Genomic DNA, 24055 nt, shown 5'->3' with positions numbered 1-24055 from the left:
GCTCAAGTTCAAGCATTTTCATACAGAATACACAGCTTTCTGGTTTCTCATATTTCATCTAATGGTAACATTCCTGAAGATATCAAGGAAGAAATTACTCCTGTCTTAAATGAGTAGAGATTGTTCCTCCAACTTTTAAATCTAAGTATTTGAACCAAAATGCTGCAAATTATCTGAAAAAGGCTGAAAGGCTTGATACTTTACCTCTGCAGAACCTAAATTGCCGAATCCCAGAACAGAATGAAATGAGGTTGCACAGAACAGACCCAGTAATCTGCAGGCCACAACTGTGATATTGTAGAGTTGTCTCAAAAGTATCTGATATCTGGTATTGTCTACCAATTTTAAGGTTGCTTGCTGCCTGTAACTAAATTAATCTGGTAATAAAGGTATTTAACACAGGCATGGTGTCTTCTGAATGAAGATGTATTTTCATTTTAAAGGCATTTCTTCTTTACCACTAGATATTTATAGTTTGACTTGACATTTATTCCGATATCTACATTTTACCTGTTAGCCTTCTTTAGTTCTAATAAATGAGATACAGAAAGTACACAAGCTTTTGTGCTTTTATGTAACATTCATATGTTAGAAATAGATATGCAAAGGCAAGGTTGTTTGGTATTTTAGGGCTGTTTTGGAAATCACAGAATCACAGCATGGTTTGGGTTGGAAGGAACCTTAAAGAGCATCTATTTCCAACTCTGCTGCCATGGGTGGGGACAGCTTCCACTAGACCAGGTTGCTCAAAGCCCCATCCAATCTGGCCATTAATGCAGTTCCTCTGACAAAAATTAGGTATACTTAAAATCTCTTGGACCTTCAAATCCAGAGTTGCAAAAGTTTTGAAGTTCGTGATGATGTAAGCAGAATGAAGAGATCTGAATTTATTAAGACATTCAACATTTTTGTGCTCCTTTCCTCTTTAACCTAACAAGATGAGAATCATAAAGAACCATTCAGTTAAAAGTCAACAAATGTATGTTGCTGTTGACTTAGAAAATTATGGTCTGATGACCTAATTTAGGTACCTGCACTTTCAAATGTAGGGTCTCCTTTGGAGTCCTTCAGTGGCATTCCTTTCTCACCTTTGATGACATGGGGAGTTAAGACATTGTTTTGAGAAGAATTGTTTCTTTAGGTGCTATGTCAGAAAGTCTAGATTCCACCCTAATGTCCATCTTGCCCATGACCTGGGAATATAAACACTGCTGCTAACTAACTATTCAATGGCATGGTGATTTCTGCAGCTTTTTTTTTTTTTTTTTCCGGTTCTTACTTGACCAGTCTTTAGTAAGAGTTACATGATACTGAAGTGCTCTGGAACATGCGTGGTGCTCTATTTCATTCTAAATTTATTTTCTTAATTGGAACAGTGACCACTTGTATTACAGAGGTATCTAAAAATGAAGATTGGGATGGAGCACATGTTAAATGCCACCTGACAAGTATGAATTACTATGGCAACAAAACTTTGTTTTCACTGTTTTTCCTAGTTTTCCCTTCTTTAATTTTCTGTGAGCTATTTGATTTCATATTTAAGAGTACAAAATTTGACCTTCAAGAGCATTGGTACCCTTCTGTTTCTAAACTTTGACAAGCTCACTTTGAGCTTATGAAGTTGATTTACAAGCTAGTTCTAGCTGTTAAAGTTGCCTAAGTTACTGTGGCCTACATTTAAATATGTCTATGGGAGCATACCCCTGATCTTTGTCTACAATTACCAAATCAGGTACATCTGAATTACAACATAGCTCTGAGGCTATGTGAAAAAATGTTTCCTTTTGTGGAATGCAGGGCCTCGTGTGTTCACAGATCTCACCCCATTATTGGAATATTGCAGGACCCAGGAAGCACTTAACTGAGATGTACTTCTGGCTCATCTGATCTAAACTTGCCTAGTAGGTTTAAAAGTATTGGACTCTGAAAGGTAGACGCTGTCATCATGTATCTACGTGAATTATTTTAATGATAGGCAGTGCCATATCAGAGAATTTTCCTTTTCCTAGGGTTCCTTAACTTCTTAACAAGTTCATTCTTATAGCTCATCTAGTTGGAAAAAGAATTTCATTAAGATCTGGGTGAAGATTCTGAAAGTACCTAGCAATTCTAGTTCTGTGTTTGAAACATTTTAGCAGCACTTTGTAACTGGAAAAATGTTTGGGGTGTGTGTGTGTGTGTTTTTTGTGTGTCGTCCCCCCCCCCCCCCCCAATCTTGCTTATTTAAACTTTTGTTTGTATTAATAATCTACACTATTTATCTCTGCCATTTCTGAAAATTCAACTATCCTGTATTCATGCTAATTAAATCTTCATTGTATCTGCCAACTTCCGCGCAGCTCCTGGCATAACATCTTGTGCAAGTTATTTAACAAAACAGGTTTTGTGTTCCCATTTGGTTTGCACATAACCATAATTTAAAAAGATGTGGATTTACAATTAGGTGGTTTTAAATGGCCAAATTAACCTAAGTTCTATTTAGAAAACTGTGCTTACTCAAGGGTGTAATATGCATTTTTTAAAGTTTGCATGACTAAGTTAGAGTTTTAGGACTTTTAGGTAGAACCTGATGGAGACATTACCTGATTGCTGCCATGACTTCAGTCAAGGCTTGTGGCATATTGCCCACAATACATTTGTACTACAGGTAAATATATAAACACAAGTGTTAATCTGCCATCCAAACCTCCCTTCTAAATGTAAGTTCTTGCTACGTATAGTTCTTTCAATAATACTCTAAAGGATAAGGAAGTTACTCTTGCAGGACTTTTATACTCTTCCCCTCAGCCCCTTTGTGGTATCAACATGTGTCTAGGTTTATGTCCTCTGTTTTTTTCTATGGCAGATGAATATGGTCATGTGGATAGAGATAGCATGGCCAAGTAATTATGTTCCTATTTTTTAATACTGACCAGGTTTGAAACATAAACCTGAGCTACAAAAAAGCATGACGTTATTGTTAGAGGGAGATTTTCTTCCTATGAGCATGGACATGTCACTGGCAATTTAACTGTTCCTCGCTGGGCATAGTCGGAAACTGATTTTGGTGCCCACTGAATTATATACAATGAGTAGTTGAGCAGGAAACTCTAATCAGCGTAGTTTTTGAACCTTGCACTGGCAATGTAAATTTTATGAATAATAACTTATACTACAATCAAAATAAATATCTTAGAGAATAGATGTGAGAGGGTCAGACCTCCTTTTTCTGTTTTTTTACAGGAATGTACAAATAGTGCAGTTGCTTTCTTTCTCAAAGCTGTTATTAGAATCGTATCTTCCTTTATTTTTTTATTGCTACATTTTTAGACTTTTTGATTTTGTTTTCATTATCTTCTGGCTCTTTTTTTTAACCCTGGTTTTACTTAAATGTTTTTCCTCAGTGACAATTTTTCCACAAGCTGATTTGACAAGTTTTTGCATCACTCATCCTGGAGTTCATAGTCATAACCTAAAATGACAGAATAGATTTGAAATTAAAGTACAAGATGTTTACAAGTTTAAACTCTGTGAAAAGTTAGAAGACCTATGAGAAGTTTCTACTCTGAAAAAGAAATCAATTGTAACCTTGTTTAATTAAGTAACAAAGAACAAAATTAAGTAACAAAGAACAATATTAAGTCTTAGAAAATCTGAGTCTTCAGATTATAAACAACCTGGTTCATTGGATAGAAGAATTGCCTTTGTGAACATGCCACAGTAGATGACTTACTGACCTTTCCTTCCAATTCACTGAGTTCACAGTTAGTGCTGTTATCTTTAAACTCACAAAGCTTCAAATGCCTTTCTATTACTGGGAAATATTTCATTTCTTCATGATAAGAAGTTGGAATAAAGCTGAGATCATGTACCAACCAAACATTTTATCCTGCTATGCTCAAGAGATGAGACAAAGACAAAATTACAAGGGAAGCCTTACAAAGCAATACCTTAGATTTGGCAGTGAACTATGTGCTCTAAAATCTTCAGAATTATATTTCAGAAGAGTGTTGTGCCCTTTCAAACATGAGTTGAACATTAGATGTCTTTTTGTAATGGAATGTTTAGATATATGAGTTGGATGAATAAGAGGAAAGCAACAACAAGCAGGGACAGCAGATTGTGACAGCAATGAATTGCAGTGAGTGTGACAGCTGTGACCTGGGGATGCTTTAGACATGAGGTGGCTTTCATCACCTGCCCGTGGTTTCAAAGGCTCAGCTTGTTAGCAGTTTCACTACATCAATTTTTTTCACTCAGCAGAAAGATATATGAAAATATAAAGGAAATACCTCACATAAATAGCAACTTGAAATAATTCTACATTGTAAAAGTTAGAACAGAGCAGCATGCAAGAATAAAAAATTGCACTTTATCCATATAATGTTACTAATACTTATAGAAAGAATTAAGAATAAACCAGAAGAAAACCAGTACCGTCAGCTGCAAGGTGATCAGTAGCACATTAGTCTTCTACTGCACAGTAAATACATGAGACTAAAGTTTGCTAATTCTCTAAATATATCACAGCAGTGATTATGTTATACTTGTTTATAACTTGTTTGTATATACTATAACATACACACACATTAAATATATGATATATACAATGTATCATCTATAATAGATATAATATATATTATATGTTATCTTCCTGTTATCCAATAGCAGAAATCTACTATTAATTTATTTTACCAAGGTAGCTGCAGACAGGGTGGTGGTGTTTTTTTTTTTTATATAACTCAATTTATAGGCCTTTTCTGAGACAAAATTTTATTGTAACATTTATTCACTTTCATTTTTCACTGGCAATATGTGTGCGTTTCTACTGATGTAATTTAATAGTCCTGTGTTTTTTGCCTATAATTGTTGTCAGAAAGTCCCACTAATAGCCAAAGAGAAGAAATGTGACACTGCCATACAGAAACGATGGAACATTTAAACATCTGATGTCAGAGTGGTGGTGAGCAAGTTCAGAGGGTGGACCTGAAAGGAAACGGGCTCTTAGGAGAAAAACAAGGAAATTAATTTCATGGAGGGGGTGGCCAGCAGAGGGATTGTAGAAGCTTCAGCTTAAGTCTTCTGTAACTGCTGTGTGAGCAGCCTTGAGTTTAGTGCAGACTTTTAGTACCAAAATGTACTGGCCATTGTAAGTAGAAGAGGTTATTGTTAACTTACTTTCCAGTTACAGAAATGATGGCTTTTTAAATAGAATTAGATATAGCATTTATCTAAATTGGCTGGCACACTGTCCTGTAGAGGCAGGGGCCATAGGAAGCGCGTTGAAAGTACAGTTGGACTTCCTGGATAGAAAGCCCTTCCACTTTGCTGCTATTACCAATGAAGCAGAATTTTCCTGTACTGTAAACTTGAGAAAACTGCCAGAGTTGCCAATGTATCAGATAGTACTGCAAAATCTTTAGATGTGACTGTCTTCAGGCATCAAGTAAAATTACACCCAAAACCTACGTAAAAGGACCATCACCGAATTGAAAAAGATAAGACTAACATTAGGAAATACCAGAATGTCTCTCCAACCTTAATGTGACAGCATTCCATCCATATAGTACAGTGCAACTTTAATTTTGCCATCACATATTGTATTTTTCCACAGAACCCCTACCTCATTCAGTGAATAGTTAATTATTCCATATTTTATTTTTTAAAAATCAGTGTCTGGCCCAGTCTTATTTAACGTACGTGATATGAATCCTGTGTTGAATGCAGAAGTTTTCTAGGGCCACTTCTGTGCCTACAGGAAAAATATTACACAAACAGTGGTAGATGCATATTTGCACCATTCCTATGAAGCTGGATATGCTATACCCATTTTACAGAAAGGGAATGCGAAGAAAATTAATTATATCTCAAAGTGGCAGAAATGCCCTTTTTGGATGCCTAACCTGAAAAATGCCTGACTTTTCAGATAAACTGTTATTTCTAGAGACGTATGTGCATTCAAAATACAGATTTTGACATTACTTTAAAGTTATTTTCTTGAATGTGTAGAAAAGTGTAGCATACACAAGTGCATAAAGAGGGAAACTACTTCCATTTCCTCATTTTCTGATACATGAAGTAAAATCAAATTTTATTCTTTACATAAGGAGAAATTTGAATTAATATAAAACATTTAAATAATAAAAAGTAATTAGTCTACAATAAATATTCTACAATAAAAATTAGACAATCAGCTCCTAAAACACCTGCTTTTACATATTGGGAAAGAAAACATGAAAATTATGATATCAAGTTTCAAGTATATTATAAACCAAATTAATATTTCATTTTATTTTTATAATGACTGCAGAAAATACGGTATCTTAAAATTATTTTTATTAGCTCACACATAACTGAGAAAATCTCCAGGTTAGAATAACTTTTATTTATTTATGTTAATATAAATATGTATATGCACACTTACTCCTGTTTCTTCTTTTAGCATGAGAAGACCTTAGGTTAAAGTGTAGCTGAACTCCTTTATTATGGCTTAATTATCTTTGTATTAGAGGACATTTTGTCCCACCTCGTTACTTAGTTCCATCTATGATTTAAATTATTTATTTTAACTTTTAGTACAGGTGGTTTTTTTTAATAATGAGCTTAGAGGAAGGTAGCTATATATCTGGTAGGTTGTAACTCAGAATTATGTCTTTTTTTTAAATAATATGGGATCCTATTATTTGTTTTAACATTTGTGCTTCCGAGGTGCAGTTTACAAGTAATAGCAGCCATACGCTCCTATGAATTAATTTGTGTCACGTAAAATAGTTATCTACATATAACACATAACACAGAGAAGGTAGTACAAATTTTTCTGCTTGGAAATTTGCATATTCACATGTGTAACAGGGAACTATGTATGGGGTGTAAGGTACAAGGGAGGGGATTAATTTTGCTGTCTTCTAGGGTATAATTTACCGGACCTACTTGAGAGGGGAGTTGTACCTTGGAGACCTGAATGTATGCGTAAAAAAATCAGACTAGCTCAGGTGTAGACATTTGTAGTATAGACAATGACATTTGGGTAAATGAATTCTTGGTGTTTGGCTGGTTTTATGATTTGGATTGACTTTTAGGGGTGAGTTCCTAGTGGTGCTTCTTAAGCTTAAATGTTTGCTTTTCAAGTAAGACTAGATCTTCTTTCAAAAGAGGAGAGAAAAAAAAGAAAAAAGCAGGGAAAGCGTGTCCAACTTCTCAATAAGAACTTACTAATTCAGTTTTAGTAGTTTTTTGCATGTCTATATGTTTGCATGTTGCATGGGGGTTTTTTGTATACCTTAGAAGGATATTCTGTTTGTTAGACCAAATACTCATTTGGAAGGCAAAATATAATTTATAAATTCAGTTGAAGGGATACACACACACACACAAAAAGCACGTCCAAAATAGTTGTTGAGACATTTTAATGAGAATCCACAAAATCCAGAATTCTGTACAATGAGGCTCCATGGCACTTCCAGGAATGATCCTGCTTCATCATGATTCCAAATCGTCAACACTTTGGATGGTACTCTAATTTTGCCAGTACAGCCAGGCTCTTTCTTGGTATTGACAGCCATCCACTTTTGTTTGTTTGTTGGTTTGCTTGCTTGTTTTTAATCTCTATAATGGCCCAGTCTTATGAAACTCACTTCCCAGTTTGGTCACTGTAGTTCAGGTACTGCCCATGATTTCAAAGGATTTGATTCTCTGCTCTTGAAGTACTGTTAAATGTTCAGTTGGGAGCCTTCTGTTTGGACTTCCTGTCAGCCAGCTGCTGCTGTTATTCCCAATAATCCTATAGTAAACAGGGTAATAAAAATTAAGCAAATCCATAGATTTTTTGTCTGTTGATCTCTCTCTACATTTTATGCTACCTGTTATGAGTATTCTTGTAACGGGAACAGCAAGGGAGAATCAATGGAAACTTGCAGATGTAAAAGTAAAATGAAAATCAAATTAACTTAAATTGGTCCAAAAGATAAATAAGCTCAAGTTATTCACAAAGAGGAAAAAAAGTCTTATGCAAATATTATGCTTTATGTTCTTTATAAGAAATAGATCCACTGTTTAAAATAATAGTGCAATTAATGACAACACAAAACTTTTGAACTGAATTTTTATTGGGATTAGAAGGTTGTCTGTACAAAAAGAGTGAGAAGGATAACATGCACGTCAGTGGGAAGTTACCAAGATCTTTAGCAAGCTTGTGATAGTATGCAAATAAGGAAATAGAAATGAAAATATATAGCATTCAGTCAGTTTGATAGCACACATTTTATAGTAGTGATTGAGGAAGTTAGGAAATAATTATTAGTCCAATTCATCTTGTAATGCTTAAGACTAAACATTAATTTGGAGTCTCTAATGTTTTAGACTAAAGCTGAACGAAAAACTAAACTGTAAAAGCAAAAAATTTCCTGTTTGCAAGGAATACAAAATATACCAAAGTAATTAATTTCTTTGACTATTTCATTTTACAAGAAAGCTGTTCCTGGAATACTCCTTATACAAGTTCCAAATAGGTCAGTAAGGAACTGAAGAGTAAGAAGTCTGGGTTTTGGTCATTGTGAAAGGTACTATTTTAATTTTACCACAAACAGACATGGAAGTTGAGTGCCTTCCTAGAAAGGTCAGAATATTATAAAATATTCCTGATTAATAGCTTTTTAATTTTTTTAATTAACAGTGTATGAAACAATGTGTGTGATATATCCTTTCCCCAATAAGAAATTACCTAAACTATTGAAAAGTGTGATGCTGAAACTAAGTTATTTTGTCGTCTGCACTTCAATGATGTAAAGCACAAACACAGAGGAGTTTGTTCAACACTGAAGAACATCGAGACAGCTGAATAGCTTTAAAAGCCATATACTTCTACAGCTATACTTAGTTGCATGTCTAGAGCTCAGTCCATGACTAAAATTAAAGGATGACTAAGCCTAAGAGATGAGTCTCATGGAGAAGCAAACTAGAACAAAGGAAAAAGCTGAGACTGAAAATACTGGAGAGGAATATGCAGGAGATGAAGGACGTACATGCAAAACCAGATGGTTGTTGGAAGTAGGTTTATTCAGAAAGATTCTGGAATTTTGTCCCTGAGGATCAGGAATTATAAAGGGTAGAGGGTGCTTGTGGAAAGGCTGAGGTGGAGAGAACCTAGAAGACACTGCTTCCTTGTCTGTCATTTTAGGAGCAGAAGGATTAATTCTACCCATATTACCTGAATTGTCTTCTCTTCAATAGTGGTATAGGAACCCACAGCTGAACTCCATCAACTTTACGTTTTGGTATATTTCTGAGGAAGACTTTTAGTAATGAAGCACTTCTCAAACATTTTAAACATGCTGCTGGAGCAGAAAGAAAAGAAGTGGGGAAAAAAAAAGAGAGTAATATTGAGTTTATCTTTGTGACCTGGTAAGAAAAAAAAAGACATATATGATATAGGGAAGGAAATATTTATGATCTTCTGGATACCATTACAGATGTATTAGATAAATCTTAGTAGAAAGTTGCTTAAAAGGAACTTTTGGAATGAGATCTTACAGTATGGTCTTTGCATCTATGCAAAGAGCTGTTTGAAAAATGTGGAAATATGTTAAGTGCATCACTTATGTTTTACTTGGACAGACTGAGGCACTGTTATGTTGTGGGCGATATGTGGTATTCTTCAAGAAAACTGGAGTGGTTTCTAATTCTAGAGACAACTACAATCTCATAAGTTAAAATCTCTGACAGTTAAAATCTTTACAAGATAAAAAAGAGCCCAGTGTCACAGGAACAGTTCTTTTATGAAATGGACTTGATATTGTGGGAGTGTACGCATTGCAGCTCCCTAAAGTGAATGTTTCATATATAGTAGGAGCATTTTTGGAGGAGTTAAATGTTAGATTCTTAAAGTGTTAGGATTTGTACTTTGGATTGGATTGTAAAGCACACCAAGATAAGGAATGCTTCAGACTTGGCCCTTAAGAGTGTGTTGTCTATTGCTTAGTATAGTTGACAAATCTGATGCCTAATTGAGAGTCTTACTAGTTTTGAAAAGTTGGTTGACCATGTGTTTAATTGTTATATATGCCCTAAATTGTTCACAGTACTTTGTATTTGTGAGTACCTGTAGAAACAGAGAAGCAAAAAATGGAGAAAAAAAGGTAGCTAGTGAGGGTTAAGTTTTACAAGTAATAAATAATTCCGTATTTCTTGTTTTTTGGTAGATATTGTCAGTAGAGTTTTGGGAGCTATTCAGCTCATCAGCCAGTAAGTGCAAGGATAGTGTTTTTGGCATCCTGCTGCCACTCCAGAAGGCAGCAGATCTTCTCAGATCTTCTGTAGGTCCTGTCTGTCAATGTGGGTGGACATCTCAAAACCCTTCAGTAGCTCAAATGACTCAAATGAGAGTAGTGGAATTGACCTGTAGGTATCTGATTTTGGAGGAGGCTCTACTGACTTTATTGTCCATATCTCAATTGACTGAGATGGGAGACAACTTCCCTTCAAGATGGGTCTCTTCATGTAGCATGCTAGATACAGATATGTCTGAAATTTCATCTCTAGCTCATGTGTCAAAACAGCATTTAAATATTTACATTCAGATGTGCTGATTTCAAACTGAACTCTGCACAGTTTCCTCCTCATACTTAATTTTAGCAAGGCAAAGTCACTCAGATTTTATGTGTTTGTTTGTTTGTTTGTTGGGAGACAACAAGCCTAACTACAGTACAGGCCAACACCAGATTCTCTAGAGGTATCTTTAATTACATGGAATTAAGTTTATCCTGCAAGTAGACAAGTTTTAGGAAAAATACTGGACAGTGGACAGTATCCTAGGTGATTTCTAGAGCCAAAATTGTAACACAGTAAATTCTATTTCTTTGCTGTGTCATGTATGCTTCCTTGTACAAAAGTGGCAATTTGCGGAAGTTACAAAATAGCTCTGATCATCTGAATTATTTACTGAACACATTTTTGATCGCTTCCTTTTTTGAAAAATTTTGAAGTGAAGTCTAAATGTAAATTTAATATTTTACTGCAGACAAAATCCATCTTTTCTGCACAAAATCTCTAGCAAGGAAGACAGCTTATATTGATATTCCAGCACCATTAGTTTATCACTATGACTTTTTAGAGCTACAGAGTATTTCAATTTATTATTAGTAGCATTTCCATTTGTTATTGCAGCTAGCTTTGATAAAGACAAAAATTGCGATAGACTTTATTATTGATTGTGAAATTATGAAGCAAGGATATAAAAATCAGTTGAGGTATTAATTTATTTTCCATTTCTGCATTGTTCATAGTTCTGCATTGTTTTGTTGGGGTTAAAGGGTATTTTACAAATCACAGAATCACAGAACGGTCAGGGTTGGAAGTGGCCTCTGGAGATCATCTAGTCCAACCCCCTGCTAAAGCAGGGTCACCTACAGCAGGTTGCACAGAATCATGTCCAGGTGGGGTTTGAATGTCTCCAGAGGAGACTCTACAGCCTCTCTGTGCAGAGTTCCAGTGAGCCTGTTCCAGTGCTCTGTCACTCTCAAAGAAGTTTTTCTTCATATTCAGAAGGAACTCCATGTGTTTCACTTTGTGCCCATGACCCCTTGTCCTGTTGCTGGGCACTACTGAAAAGAGCCTGGTCCCATCCTCCTGACACTCACCCTTAAGGTATTTGTATGCATTCATAAGGTCACCTCTCAGTCTTCTCTTCTGCAGGCTAAACAGGCCCAGCTCTCTCAGCCTTTCCTTACAAGGGAGATGCTCCAGTCCCCTCATCATCTTCATAGCCCTCTGCTGGACCCTCTCCAGCAGTTCCCTGTCTCCCTTGAACTGGGGAGCCCAGAACTGAACACAGCACTCCAGGTGTAGCCTCACCAGGGCAGAGCAGTTGGGGAAGACAATCTCCCTCAACCTGCTGGTCACACTCCTCCTAATGCACCCCAGCACCCCACTGGCCTTATGGGCCACCAGGGCACACTGCAGGCTCATGGGCAAGTTGCTGTCCACCAGCACTCCAGGTCCTCCTCAGAACTGCCTTCCAGCAGGTCAGCCCCCAGCCTGTACCAATGTGTGAGGTTATTCCTCCCCAGGTGCAGGACCTTACACTTGCCTTTGTTGAACTTCTTTAGGTTCCTCTCCACCCAGCTCTCCAACCTGTCCAGGTCTCACTGAATGGCAGCGCAGCCTCCTGTTGTATCAGCCACTCCTCCCAGTTTTGTACCATCAGCAAACTTGCTGAGGGTGCGCTCTGTCCTTCATCCAGGACATTGATGCATAAGTTGAATAACACTGGGCCCAGCAGTGACCCCTGGGGAACACCACTAGCTATAGGCCTCCAGCTAGACTCTGTGCTGCTGACCATAACCCTCTGAGCTCTGCCATTCAACCAGTTCTCGATCCACCTCATTGTCCACTCATCTAACCTACGCTTTTTGAGCTTACCTACGAGGATGTTATAGGAGACAGTGTCAGAAGCCTTGCTGAGGTCAAGCTAGACAACATGCACTGCTCTCCTCGCACCTACCCAGCCAATCATTCCATCACAGAAGTCTATTAGGTTGGTCAGGTATGACTACCCCTTGGTGAATCCATGTTGACTGCTCCTGAAAACCTTCTTTTCCTCCATGTGCTTAGAGATGACCTCCAGGATGAAGCTGTTCCATCACCTTTCCAGGGATGGAGTGAGGCTGACCAGCCTATACTTTACTTGGTCCTCCTTCGCCTTTTTGAAGACTGGAGTGACAATGACTTTCCTCCAGTCCTTAGGCACTTCTTCTGTTCTCCGTGACCTTTCAAAGATGATGGAAAGTGGCTTAGCAATAACATCTGTCAGCTCATCCAGCATTCGGGGGTGCATCCCATTGGGGCCCATGGATCTGTGTGTCAGGTTTGCCTAAATGATCTCTAACCCGATCCTTCGCAATCAAGGGAGTCTTCCTCTTTCCAGACTTTCTGTTGCTCCCAGGGTCTGGCAAACCTGAGGGCCAGCCTTGCCAGTAAAGACTGAAGCTAAGAAGGCATTAAGCAATTCCTCCTTCTCTGTGATCTTCCTCACCAGGACACCCACCTCATTCAGCAGCAGGCCCACATTTTCCCTAGTCATCCTCTTCCTACTGATGTACTTGAAGAAGCCCTTCTTGTTGTCCTTGGCATCCCTTGCCAGATCTAATTCCAGACTTAACTTCTCTTGTTGCATACCTGCATATTCTGACAACACCCCTATATTCCTTCCAAGTGGCCTGTCTCTTTTTCCCTATCCCATAAACATCCTTGTTCTGTTTATGTTTTGCCAGAAGCTCCTTGCTCACCCTTGCAGGTCTCTTGCCCCCTTTGCTTGATTTCTCACTTGTAAGGATGTACCAATCTTGAGCTTGGAGGAAGTGATGCTTGAATATTAGCTTGTTTTCTTGGATGTCCCTACCTTCCTGACCTCTAACCTATGGGAATCCTCCAAGCAGGTCCTTGGAGAGACCAAAGTTAGCTCTCCTGAAGTGCTGAAGGAATGAAATAATAAAGCCAACATACACAGGTTTTTTCATAGACTTTGCCTGCTATGTCATATTACATGTGAATAAAACTCATTATCTGTTTTGTTTGTGCAGTAATTATATTTTGTTGTCCTGTGCATTCCTTTTGTTCCCTCCATACCATACTATGTGCTGTAAAAGCACACATAAATAAATAGGATAAACAAATTAAGCTCTTTAAATAAATTAATTTACTCTGCAGCACTGTATTCAAATCTTATGTGCTCACTGGATTTCATTTTAATGAAACCCTTCTAAGAACAGTACATTGTATGCCAAACAGTGAAATTATATATTAAATGAATGATTAAATATACTGTGTTCCAATTTATACCAAATCTGTACGCTGTGCATGCTTAAATCCTCATAAATCTAAAGAAATACATCTTCAACATTCTTAAAACATCTGCATTGCAATCCCCCTCTTGAACACCCGTTTCATGGACATATAAACACAAAGTCATAATAAGCCTAAAGCTATGATGCAGTTAAACTATCCTTATCAAAGTTTTTGACTTAAAAACCTGAGACTATTAAAATGGAATCCACTTAAATGTCTTGAAACATTGCTCTGAAAAGTCTTATTCCACTCCATCAATAAGCTTATTGAATCACTTTGCAATCAGAATCTCAAGTTTAGCAAATATTTATTATAAAGATTACCTGGAATAAATGTATTGATTACTATAGATGGTCATGTTGCTAAGTTTCATAGAAATGCATTCAGAGAAACAAATACTCATCTAGCTACTGTGCATGAAAAATAATGACTGCTGTAAAAGAAATTTGCTGTGTGAGAAATGTGATGCTCTTCTCAGGAAAACTTCTAGGCATTTCAGCAGCAAATTTTCATAGATATTATTAAACACATAATAATTGTATTATTTCATTACTGAAAACTTTTAGTGGTTGAATGTATACAGTTTTTTAGTTGTTGGTTGGTTGGGTTGGGTTGGGTTAGGTTTTTTTTTCGTTAGGAGTCAGAATTTTGGTTATCAGAAAGAAAAAACCACACCACCACCACCAACAAAAAAGTTTAACATTTTCAGTGCCTCCCATAGATTTCCCTTATAGGAACTATTTTGTTTACCACTGTCCGACCAAACCAACCTAACTCATACATAATTTAGCAATGACATAGAGTCTTGGGAGCTATTAGCAATAAAAAGGAAACTGCAAGGAAAGACACAGATTCTTCTAGAAAAGACTATTCTGCACTGAGCTCCCTTTATTGTTTATATTAAAGTTCTGTGTAAATATCAGATATATCTACCTGCTACATACTGATGGTTCTCATGTAACAGAAGTGCAATTCAAACCATCACAGTCCTCATGCTGTAATTTTGAAAATCAAGGAAAATCTTGAAGTGCATCATAGCTCCTCCTGGCTACCATCCCAGGCTTTCCCCTGGACAGGAAAACATGAATGGGCATTTTTTCTCATTTTGAAACAGTGATATTGGCACACTCTTTTCCAAAAAGTGTTGTTCATTCAATGTTTGTGCTCCATGTTATAAACAGACATTTGGACTCTCCCGAGCCATGTTACCGGTATAGGTTCAGTAGGGAGATTATATTTTCTTTATGATCCAGAGCAGTTCCATAAGATGTTATTGCTCAAGAAGCCTCTTTGAAAATAAAATGTTGTGTAAAATTCAGCATAAGCTAAAATAGTAATGTCTTGTCTTTATTTACAAAACTATATTGCTCCTATCCTGTAAGGCTAAAGTCTCTAAGCCAGAATGTGTATTTCCAATTCAACAGCATGCTGATAGAAGTGAGGAAACAAACCACCCAAAAGCATAGCAAAACCCTTATTGTTATAAATAGTCCAGAAGGCAGTTTAAAAGCCTGACAGGATGAGCAGCCCTCACATTGTATGCTAAACCATAAGATCTAGTGTCCTAACATGTCCAAGTTTCCTTTGAGAATACTCTGCAAATCCTGGACACCTCAACAGAGGAAATAATAGGTTGTAATTTAAGATGGAGATACAGTTTAGGGAAGTGATGTTTGGAAACAGAGGTTTAGTTTAACATTGCCTTATTTTGCAACTATTTTTCATGGCGTCTAGGAACGTGTTCCAGACAGCCCTTCTCCTGCTCCTTCTCTTGAAGAGGGCCGAAGACCTGGCAGCCATCCATCCTCTCATCGAAGCAGCAGTGTGTCCAGCTCTCCTGCACGGACTGAGAGCTCTTCAGACAGAATCCGTAGGTCACATTCTTCTCCTTGTCACCACTTTAAATTTGATTAGGTGCAGCTGGTTTTTCTAATCAAAATGTCCTCGTCTTAAATAGATTTCATATGTATCATGTTCGGAAGTTCAGCTGCAATAACTATCTCCCAACATTATGTTCCCCAGTTTACAGTATCATAATATCTGATGCTACATTAACGGGTACTGATATAAACTGCCATCATGTCGTATTAAGCATAAAGATATGAGCTATGAAATACAGAATTGCAGCTGGGAAGCAATTTGCTAGATTAGTTTTAGAACTGAACATATAGTGTAAACATTTGTTAAAGAAATTGAGTTTTATTTAATCTGGTTATTCTGGTTTGATTTCTAAATTGAATCTGACTTCATAAGCAGCATTGCACATGGCAGAATTGCTTGGTAAAGAGAAAAATTACGTTAAATCAATTAAAAATACGCATAAATTATATTTTTTTAAATATAAAAATTTGTAATGGTGAGAAATATGATTCAGAGAGTATTATCACTTCATAGCTCACAAGGGCAGAGTGAAATTAAACCATGGTGTGTCAGAGTGATACCATTATTTTCAAGGCTCCATCTACAGGATGTAAATTACATGGCAAAGACCCTGAATTCTATGATATTCCAGTGTAACTGCCTGGATATTAAGGTTTTAAACACATATTATGTTATGGATATTTACTTAAATTCATATTACATTTGTCCATTCCTTTTATTATTGCTGTTACAGGTTTTTGTGCTTTTAAGGCATCTTTCCACAGTGGAATTTGCCAGTAGGTGAAACTAGAGGATTTGGCATGCAGATAGAAGGCCATGAAATAGGTATATGAAATATGTAGTCGTGTTGATTAGATGCAGCACGTTTCTTTTAGACTGCTTCCTCTCAGGCTCTCCGCAGACTCAGGAAGCTGACCCTTCATTGACCTTCAGATGAGAGATCTTTCATTATTATGTGATGAAAAATGACTTACCAAAGAAAAGAAATGAGGCCTGACCATGACAAGCTGAAAATTCTGTTTTCTTATCACTTGGAGGATTCAGAGTGCAGATTAAACTGGCATCCCATATACTGTGACTTATCTATTTCCCCAGACTCGACCCACGAGCCTTTCGTTATATTTTCTCTCCCCTGTCCATTTGAGGAGGGGAGTGATAGAGTGGCTTTGGTGGGAACCTGGCATCCAGCCAAGATCAAGCCACCAGAGTTCATAAGTAAAGTTCTGGAAAAAGCCTCACAACCTTGGATATTTTTTTTTAATTGATTAAGAATATGGGTTTTTTTTACAACCATTGAAGGCCTTTTCCATTGTTCTTTAATAAAAAAAAGTAAATGAAATGTAATTGAGAGATGCTTACTCTTTCTGTGAAGGAATAACACTTTTTTTTTTTTTTAAGAAATGGTATAGCATTACTGTAAGCAGCTTACTCTGCTTACTTTACCAGCTGAGAGGAGTGGGGCCATTGCATATTGTTTCTTCCAATGTGAACATAACAGATTTCTTTAAATACTGGATCACTTCAGTAACTTATTTATTCATAAAATAACACCTTTATCTGCTATATGATTTGTTAACACTACACCTGATTCTTAAGTGCATCTGCTTTTGTGGTGCCAGCAAGAGTAAGATGACTACTACAGAAATATGGGTTACATATGAAAAAAAGCTTTCCTGAAAATGGCATAAGCCTCTTGCAAACACAATTTGTCAAGATAGAAGCATAGGGACATGAACTGCCTTAGATGGGTTGCTGAGGTGTGTTTGAAACTCATGAAGATCTTTTGAGAACTGTTGTAAAGAGATTTTCAAGCTGTCTGATGAGCAAATAAGCAATTCTACTGTTACACAGTATATTTTGAAAAACATTGTTTATCACCTGGAAGGCCTCAATGCTTAATTTAAGGAAGTTAGGGACTGCATATTGGGAATGCTGATATACAAGAGCTTTTGTATAACTAAGAAAAAAATAATCAGCAAGTAACTCACATAGAACCTTCTATGCTTTTCTGGTTTGTTTCATTTTGCATTTCAGTTCTTATTAAATGAACAAGAAAATGTTTGCAAATATACAACTTTGTCCAAAGTTTCTGAACTCTTCTTTTTAAAATGAATTGTTTTAAACCAAAATGAACAGGAAGAAACTCTCCTGCTGTGTGGATGCTGATACCACTAATTAAGTAACTTTGTGATTGTTAGAATTCTTGTATTATTAAGAGGAAGACTATATAAAATAAGTACAAAAAGGTATTGTTAATGTGACGGCTGATTTTCTTTCTGCCTGTGCTTGTGTCTAGCAGCTGTCCATCAGAATGGGCTATCTATGAACCAAATGCTGATGGGTTTGTCACCTAATGTCCTGCCTGGACCTAAGGAGGGTGATCTGGCTGGTCATGATGTGGGACATGAGACAAAAAGAATACACATTGAGAAAGGTAATAAGAATATTAAGATTCTGCTGTTTCAGTTTAAAACAAGTATTGTCTAAACAGCTAAATAGTAATATAATTGTGATTTTAATTTTTTTAAATTTTTTTGATTGTTTTTTGTTTCACAAATTAAAAGAGGATGATAGCTTTCTCGATTCTTCTACTTTGTGGTTCTTGAGATTAATGAACAATATATGCAGGAGGAATGTAATAAATATTACAAAGCAGGATGAGTGAAAAACAGTTTTACATTATTTTGTGTCTCTGACCCTTCTACAACGCTGTTTAGGTATTAAGTTTCTGTCTCCATCCAGTTGACTTTAATGACCTACTTCCCAAAGGGACTGAGTGCCGTGAAAATTAGTCCATGTGTGCAAAAAGGAAAAAGGCTAATACCAAGCCATTAAATTAGGGAATTGCATAAAATGAGGCTGGTACACATTATATAATGGGATTTAAATTTAATTGAGTATATGACCAAAGTGTTTGATCTAGGTGAATAGCCCACATGCACTTATGCTGATTATGACACCATTTCGTCTCTGTTGGTATTCAAAGTTAAGTTCCTGTGCAGAGTTGTTACAGGGGATTTTGGAGGGGTGGTGGTAGAATTTTAAAAGGTGTATTTCATATTATATTTACTTAATATATGTGAAATTTAAGTATTATTGACTAGAAATATTGTTGTTAAAGAAAGGTTAGAAATATGACATTATCCTTTGAAAAAATATTCTTTGGATTTATCAGAAAAAATCAGTTCTTGGAGAAAAATGAGAGGAAAAGTAAAAGGTAAAATAGCCAGACATTGAAACAGAGCCAGAGAAACTGCTGCAGTAACGAAGATTTTGGAATGAGACATTTTGTGCCATATTTTAATAGCTATAAGATGGTACCTTCTCTGTCTTGTGTTTGAACACTGAGATATGAAAAAGCATTAAAATCTGGACAATTCTATTCTGGACAGGTGGCATTTTTAATAGGATTACCAGAAAAATTAATGGAAACAACATTTCTTTTATATAAACCATTTAGTTTGGTTCATTGCACACACAACCTGTTTTAGCTTATACTGTGCCCTCACTCAGCCCCTGCAAATTGTACCCCTGCTGTGAAGTATGATGTGATCAAATAGGTTTGTTTTGAATTTCCATAAATGATTTTATTTTAGCCTCTGGAATTACTCATTTAAGTGTAATCAGACTAGTAAAACCTGCAAAGAGAAGTGCATACGAAGAATTGCTCGTATTTTTGCATGTCATTCAGTTTTTTTAAAGGATTTTTTTATAATGGCACCCCAGATGTATTTTTCAATCTGTTGCCAGTTACGTTTTTGCAAGATCTTTTATCAGTAAAACTGCTGAGAATTCTCTTTTTTCCTCAGTCCTTGTTTAGGTCAAACCTTCTATTTTTTGTTCTTTTTTCCCCCTCTGTTCCAGCCGACTGAATTAATGGTAAATATTCATGGGCTATCTAGATTGATAGGGTATACTAAATTAAAAATTGTTTTCTGTCATGACTACATTTATCATGTCTCTCATGCCAGTCTTGTAAGTTTAATACTAATCTAATCTGTATTAAAACAAGTGATTTAACTTATAGATATTTGTGGAGATAGTAATTATCTACTTCTGTCACTGTGAGCTTGCAATCAAATTTCCAAACTGTTGCTTACCACTGCAAATCAGTCAAAATGCGACCGTAGTTAAAATCGCAAACAAACACATGTAGGTGGTGGTACACTTATTGTTGAAACTCCCTCACCTTTATCATCTGATTCAAAAGAAAAAGAAAGAGAGTAAACCAGAAGTTTGGAATAAGTATCATCAAGAATTTGGACATTTTTGTGTTTTCATCTAAGCCACTTTTGTTGGCAGAAACCTATTACATGAAACTAAAATGACTTTGAATTGAACCTGGGAGAACCTGGGAAATTCTGCCTGGTAAAGAAGGCCCTATATTTTCTATTCTTGTCTCCTCTTCCATTAAAAAAATGAAAGGACCAAAGAAAACCCTGAAGTTTTTCTTGCATCAGGGAAAATTTATTTACAGTCAAGAGAATGTAAAGGGGAAACAAAATTATAACAGAGGCAACTGATCAACATACAAAATTTTGAAGAGATTTAGCATATGTCAGAGGGGTGAATCATTTGTTTGACGTGATCTACGAGTTGGATACAGAAGAGAAATACCATTTATGTTATAAACTTAAAACAAAGGAGGTACTTTACCCAGTCCATGCAACAAAGTGTAATATATTTAGAAACAGTTTGCTGGCACTAGCAAACTGCATAACAGTTTGAAGGTATTTGGTCTTTCCAAGATCATGTTCATTTCTATTCAAAATGAGGCCAGAATTATTATTAGTGCCTAAAATGAGTTTATTTTACTGGGGTGATTTAAGCTACCAGTAAATCTCTTGTGCAGTTATCTTTGGTGTTTTTTTTTTATTTTATTATTTGCTTTTAGACTGTCTTCAAAATCTGTTCTCTGGTTCTGGTGTGCGCTGTCTTGAGTGACCTCACCTTCCGTTGGAGTCAGTTTATCTTTATCCCACCAATAATCAAATTAGGTTCTATGGATCTGATTCACTGCCTGTTTAAACTGGAAAGTTTGCATCAGGCTCTGTGTCAATATTTGTTGCAAGAAGATAGGAAAAGTTTCAGTTCTCAAAGACCATGCGTAAATGTGGGTGTTGGGAACATTTTCCAGCTGCTGACTCCAGATGTGGAACTTGGCCACATCCTAGCTTCATGCTGTGGCAAGACCCAATGTACATATTGGAAGTTCCACCCACTCCCTGGGTTCTATAAGAATAAAACTTAGATTTGCTGAGTTATGTTGTGGTCCAGCCAGGTTCCTAGTCTGGGCTAGAAAGGAATGCAGGAGACACTGGAGAGAGCACTTCTGCCCCACAGTTCATACATAACTCAAAATGTCATTATCTGTATGAGCAGAGAAGTGACTTACCCTACACTTCCAGGATTTTTTCTGTATTTGAGAATAGCAGATTTTCCAGTTTTACTGAAAGTAGGCTGTAGAACTGCAAATGATCCTGGGAAGAACGAGGTAAGTTCAAGTACACAATGTTAGTTCAAGTACTTGACATCCATCATCAAAACCAAGTATCTAATTTTGTAACCTGTAATTATGGACTGTTGATGATGCACACTTGGTTTTATTAGGTCAGAATTCACGAAAAGGTCTTAAAATGAAGTATATAAGTCAGAAAAGAGCCATTCAGTCTTTTTACATTAAAATTAAGACTCTGAGTCTTTTCAGGTAAAGTTTCTGTGACACAAAGAGTTTGCTCTAAATAGTCCCACAGTTTTGGTGAGTTATAGTTTATCACTTATCCTGCTCAGTTGTTATCTGAGGTCCTGCAGATATCCCAGTCTGCAGCTGTGAGAAGTGTGTTTTTGATGCTTTTAATGGGACTGTATACTTGTTCAGCTCTTCAGTGATGTTGTCTGTTAAATCTGGAAATAGCATAGGAAGGAGGAACTAACGGAGAACCTAAGGACTAGACTGCTGAATCCTGATGCTCTTCTTGCTCGTTGATCTGAAGTGTTTCAAAAAAAAAGTTCATAATAATCAATGGCTTAAAAGTTAAAAAAATATATTATTATAATATTAGATCTGTAATTCCCCCCTCCAAGCAATTTCACAACACTCCTTGGATATGTGGGTCCCAGTTCCTTGTAGACAGAAGAGAGCGTTGAATTTGTAACACGTTTCCTGGGTAGTATCCTTAATCACTGTGCTTTGTCTAAAAGAGGGATGTATGTTTTACTATCATCCCTTTGCCCCTACAACTCAGACTCTGGTCATATGGGGCCTGCAAGGTAGAACTTATAGCTCAGTCCTGTTGCCAGAATTTCTCTATTTACTGGCTCCAGATAGCTGCATATGTTTTTCTGTTGACTTTAGACAGACTATAGCTACTTGTTAACTTCATTAGATCCCAGTTTACCCTACTCAGTTTGGTTAATGTTAAGTGATGTTGGAGGCAGCGGCTGCTCCTAACAGCCTCTAACTGTACCTGCCTAGCAATAGCTACCCTATACGCTATATACGCTTCAGACCAGGATTGTCTTCTGTGGGACAAATACCTAAAAGTTAGTTGCTTTAACACCAAATCGAGATGCTTAAGTTTTATTGGATCTGGCCCCAGGGCATCAGATTAGAATTTTCTGTCTGCATCAATTTATATTTTTTTAGATTGACACCAACAGCAAATTAAGCCTGAATGTCATGCTTACATTTTAAATTGAATATGTTATTTGAGATGTTATGGGAAGGACACTCTTGATGAAAATATGCATGCTGTTTTCTGTAACAAAATATAAAATATTCACCACGTTCACAAAAGAAGCTAAACTATTTCTTTCAGAAAACCTTTTAAACTATGATATTAATAGAAATTTACCAAGTAATTTCTAGATAATCAACAGTAACTGCTTCTTGGCTGGTATGATAGCAGCAATTAAGGTATAACTTTATCAAATCCACATATTCAGAAGTCCCAGTCTTTCTGTCTTTTTTTATTTTATGTCCCCCTGTAGAGATGTGAGCAATCTTAGACCTCTGGCTCATATCTTATAAAACAGAATATTAAAATTCCAAAATATCTTTAGTGTAAAATGGAAAATAATTTAAATATTCCAAACTTATTATTAGAATTGTATTTTCCTGTAGCAGTCATGCAACAAAAATGGAACTAATGATAAATATGTCATCTTATATAGTTATTCATTCTGCATTATCAGCAGTAAATTCTTTTATAACATAGACACAGTGTGAATATAATATATCAAGCATGCTAATTCACCTTAATAAATACAGAAAAACATATAAGTATGTTTGTATAAATATGAAAGGCTCAAAGGAAGTTGTAGCATCCAGAGAGATTCTCTTCTACCTGATCTGTCCCCTAGCAAAGTCAGCCAACAAACGATCCAGATCTTTACTTAAATTCTGTTTCTGGTCTGTTATGATTGCAGTTCTCTGAGAAAACTCTTTTTGAAAGAGAGTTGATGTACTGAGAAATTTTTGTTCACAGTTCTGCTGACCAGCTGCTTGTGTAAACTTACTTTATCTGTTCATTTTCATTTTTGTGTACGTACATACACAAAGAGATATTTATACATTATGTTTATTTTATTGAATATTGCATTTTAATGTAACACGAACAATATAAACATACCTTGATGGGTATCTATATGCAAATATATTTACAGTTAACACATTTCAGGTCTACATTCTCGGTTCTGTTCTTAAATGTTACCTATTAAATCTTAATATATTAGTTTGTAATTCCTTAAGATACTGAGTTCAGGCTATGTATTTATACATCGTGTAGTGCATTGTGAAAGTGATCTTGAATGAGCTTTAAATACTTCTCAAAGCCTAAACAGTAGTCAAATCTGTAACCTATGACAGATGATATAAAAATACACTAAATGAAAGGTCTGAGAAAGCTGGTATCACCAAAATAACCTTTTTGACACTCTGGTGGTTGGTGTGTCTTTTCTCTCAGCCGAAGAGGTTCAAGAATGCTTAAAGTACATTAAAAGCTAATGGACTACAAAGGTGAAAAATTAAATTGCAAGATTTTTCTTAATGGGTTGTTATTTACTAAGAAGCCAGAAAACATCTATTTTTATTGCATAGCATAGAAGCCTTTCATATTATTGAATAGGTTATGAATAGTGTATGTATGCAGGAAGGAGTGCAAAGGTAGTACAAACTTCTGAAAGTTTTTTGTAGCAAAATACTGGATCGGAGTATTACTAGAGACTCACTAATTCATCCTTCAAGAGATACTTCTGCAGACTTGTTTGCTACTAGGGACCTTTATTCTGCTAGGGTAGTAGTAGTTTTGCCACAATTTATCAGAGATTTGCTGTACAATTTTCACTTGATGGATGC

General features: G+C 36.2%; 1 protein-coding gene across 5 annotated transcripts in view; it reads left to right on the top strand.

The window, feature by feature from the left end:
* Positions 1–24055, top strand: part of DACH1 (dachshund family transcription factor 1) — a 370263-nt gene that overhangs the window by 249616 nt on the left and 96592 nt on the right. For 3 of the 5 annotated variants that reach the window (XM_037377581.1, XM_037377578.1, XM_037377580.1), the window contains 2 exons: positions 15553–15688; positions 17999–18133. In XM_037377581.1, coding sequence (XP_037233478.1) covers positions 15553–15688; positions 17999–18133 — 271 coding nt within the window. Of the gene's footprint in view, positions 1–15552; positions 15689–17995; positions 18134–24055 lie in introns of all 5 variants that reach the window. The other 2 variants (XM_037377577.1, XM_037377579.1) reach the window with 1 other exon arrangement.

The sequence above is a fragment of the Falco rusticolus genome, chromosome 2, assembly GCF_015220075.1.
Source record: "Falco rusticolus isolate bFalRus1 chromosome 2, bFalRus1.pri, whole genome shotgun sequence".
Classification (NCBI taxonomy): domain Eukaryota; kingdom Metazoa; phylum Chordata; class Aves; order Falconiformes; family Falconidae; genus Falco; species Falco rusticolus.
The sequence above is the reverse complement of the archived record's forward strand: the minus strand, read 5'-3'. Positions and strand labels throughout refer to the sequence as shown.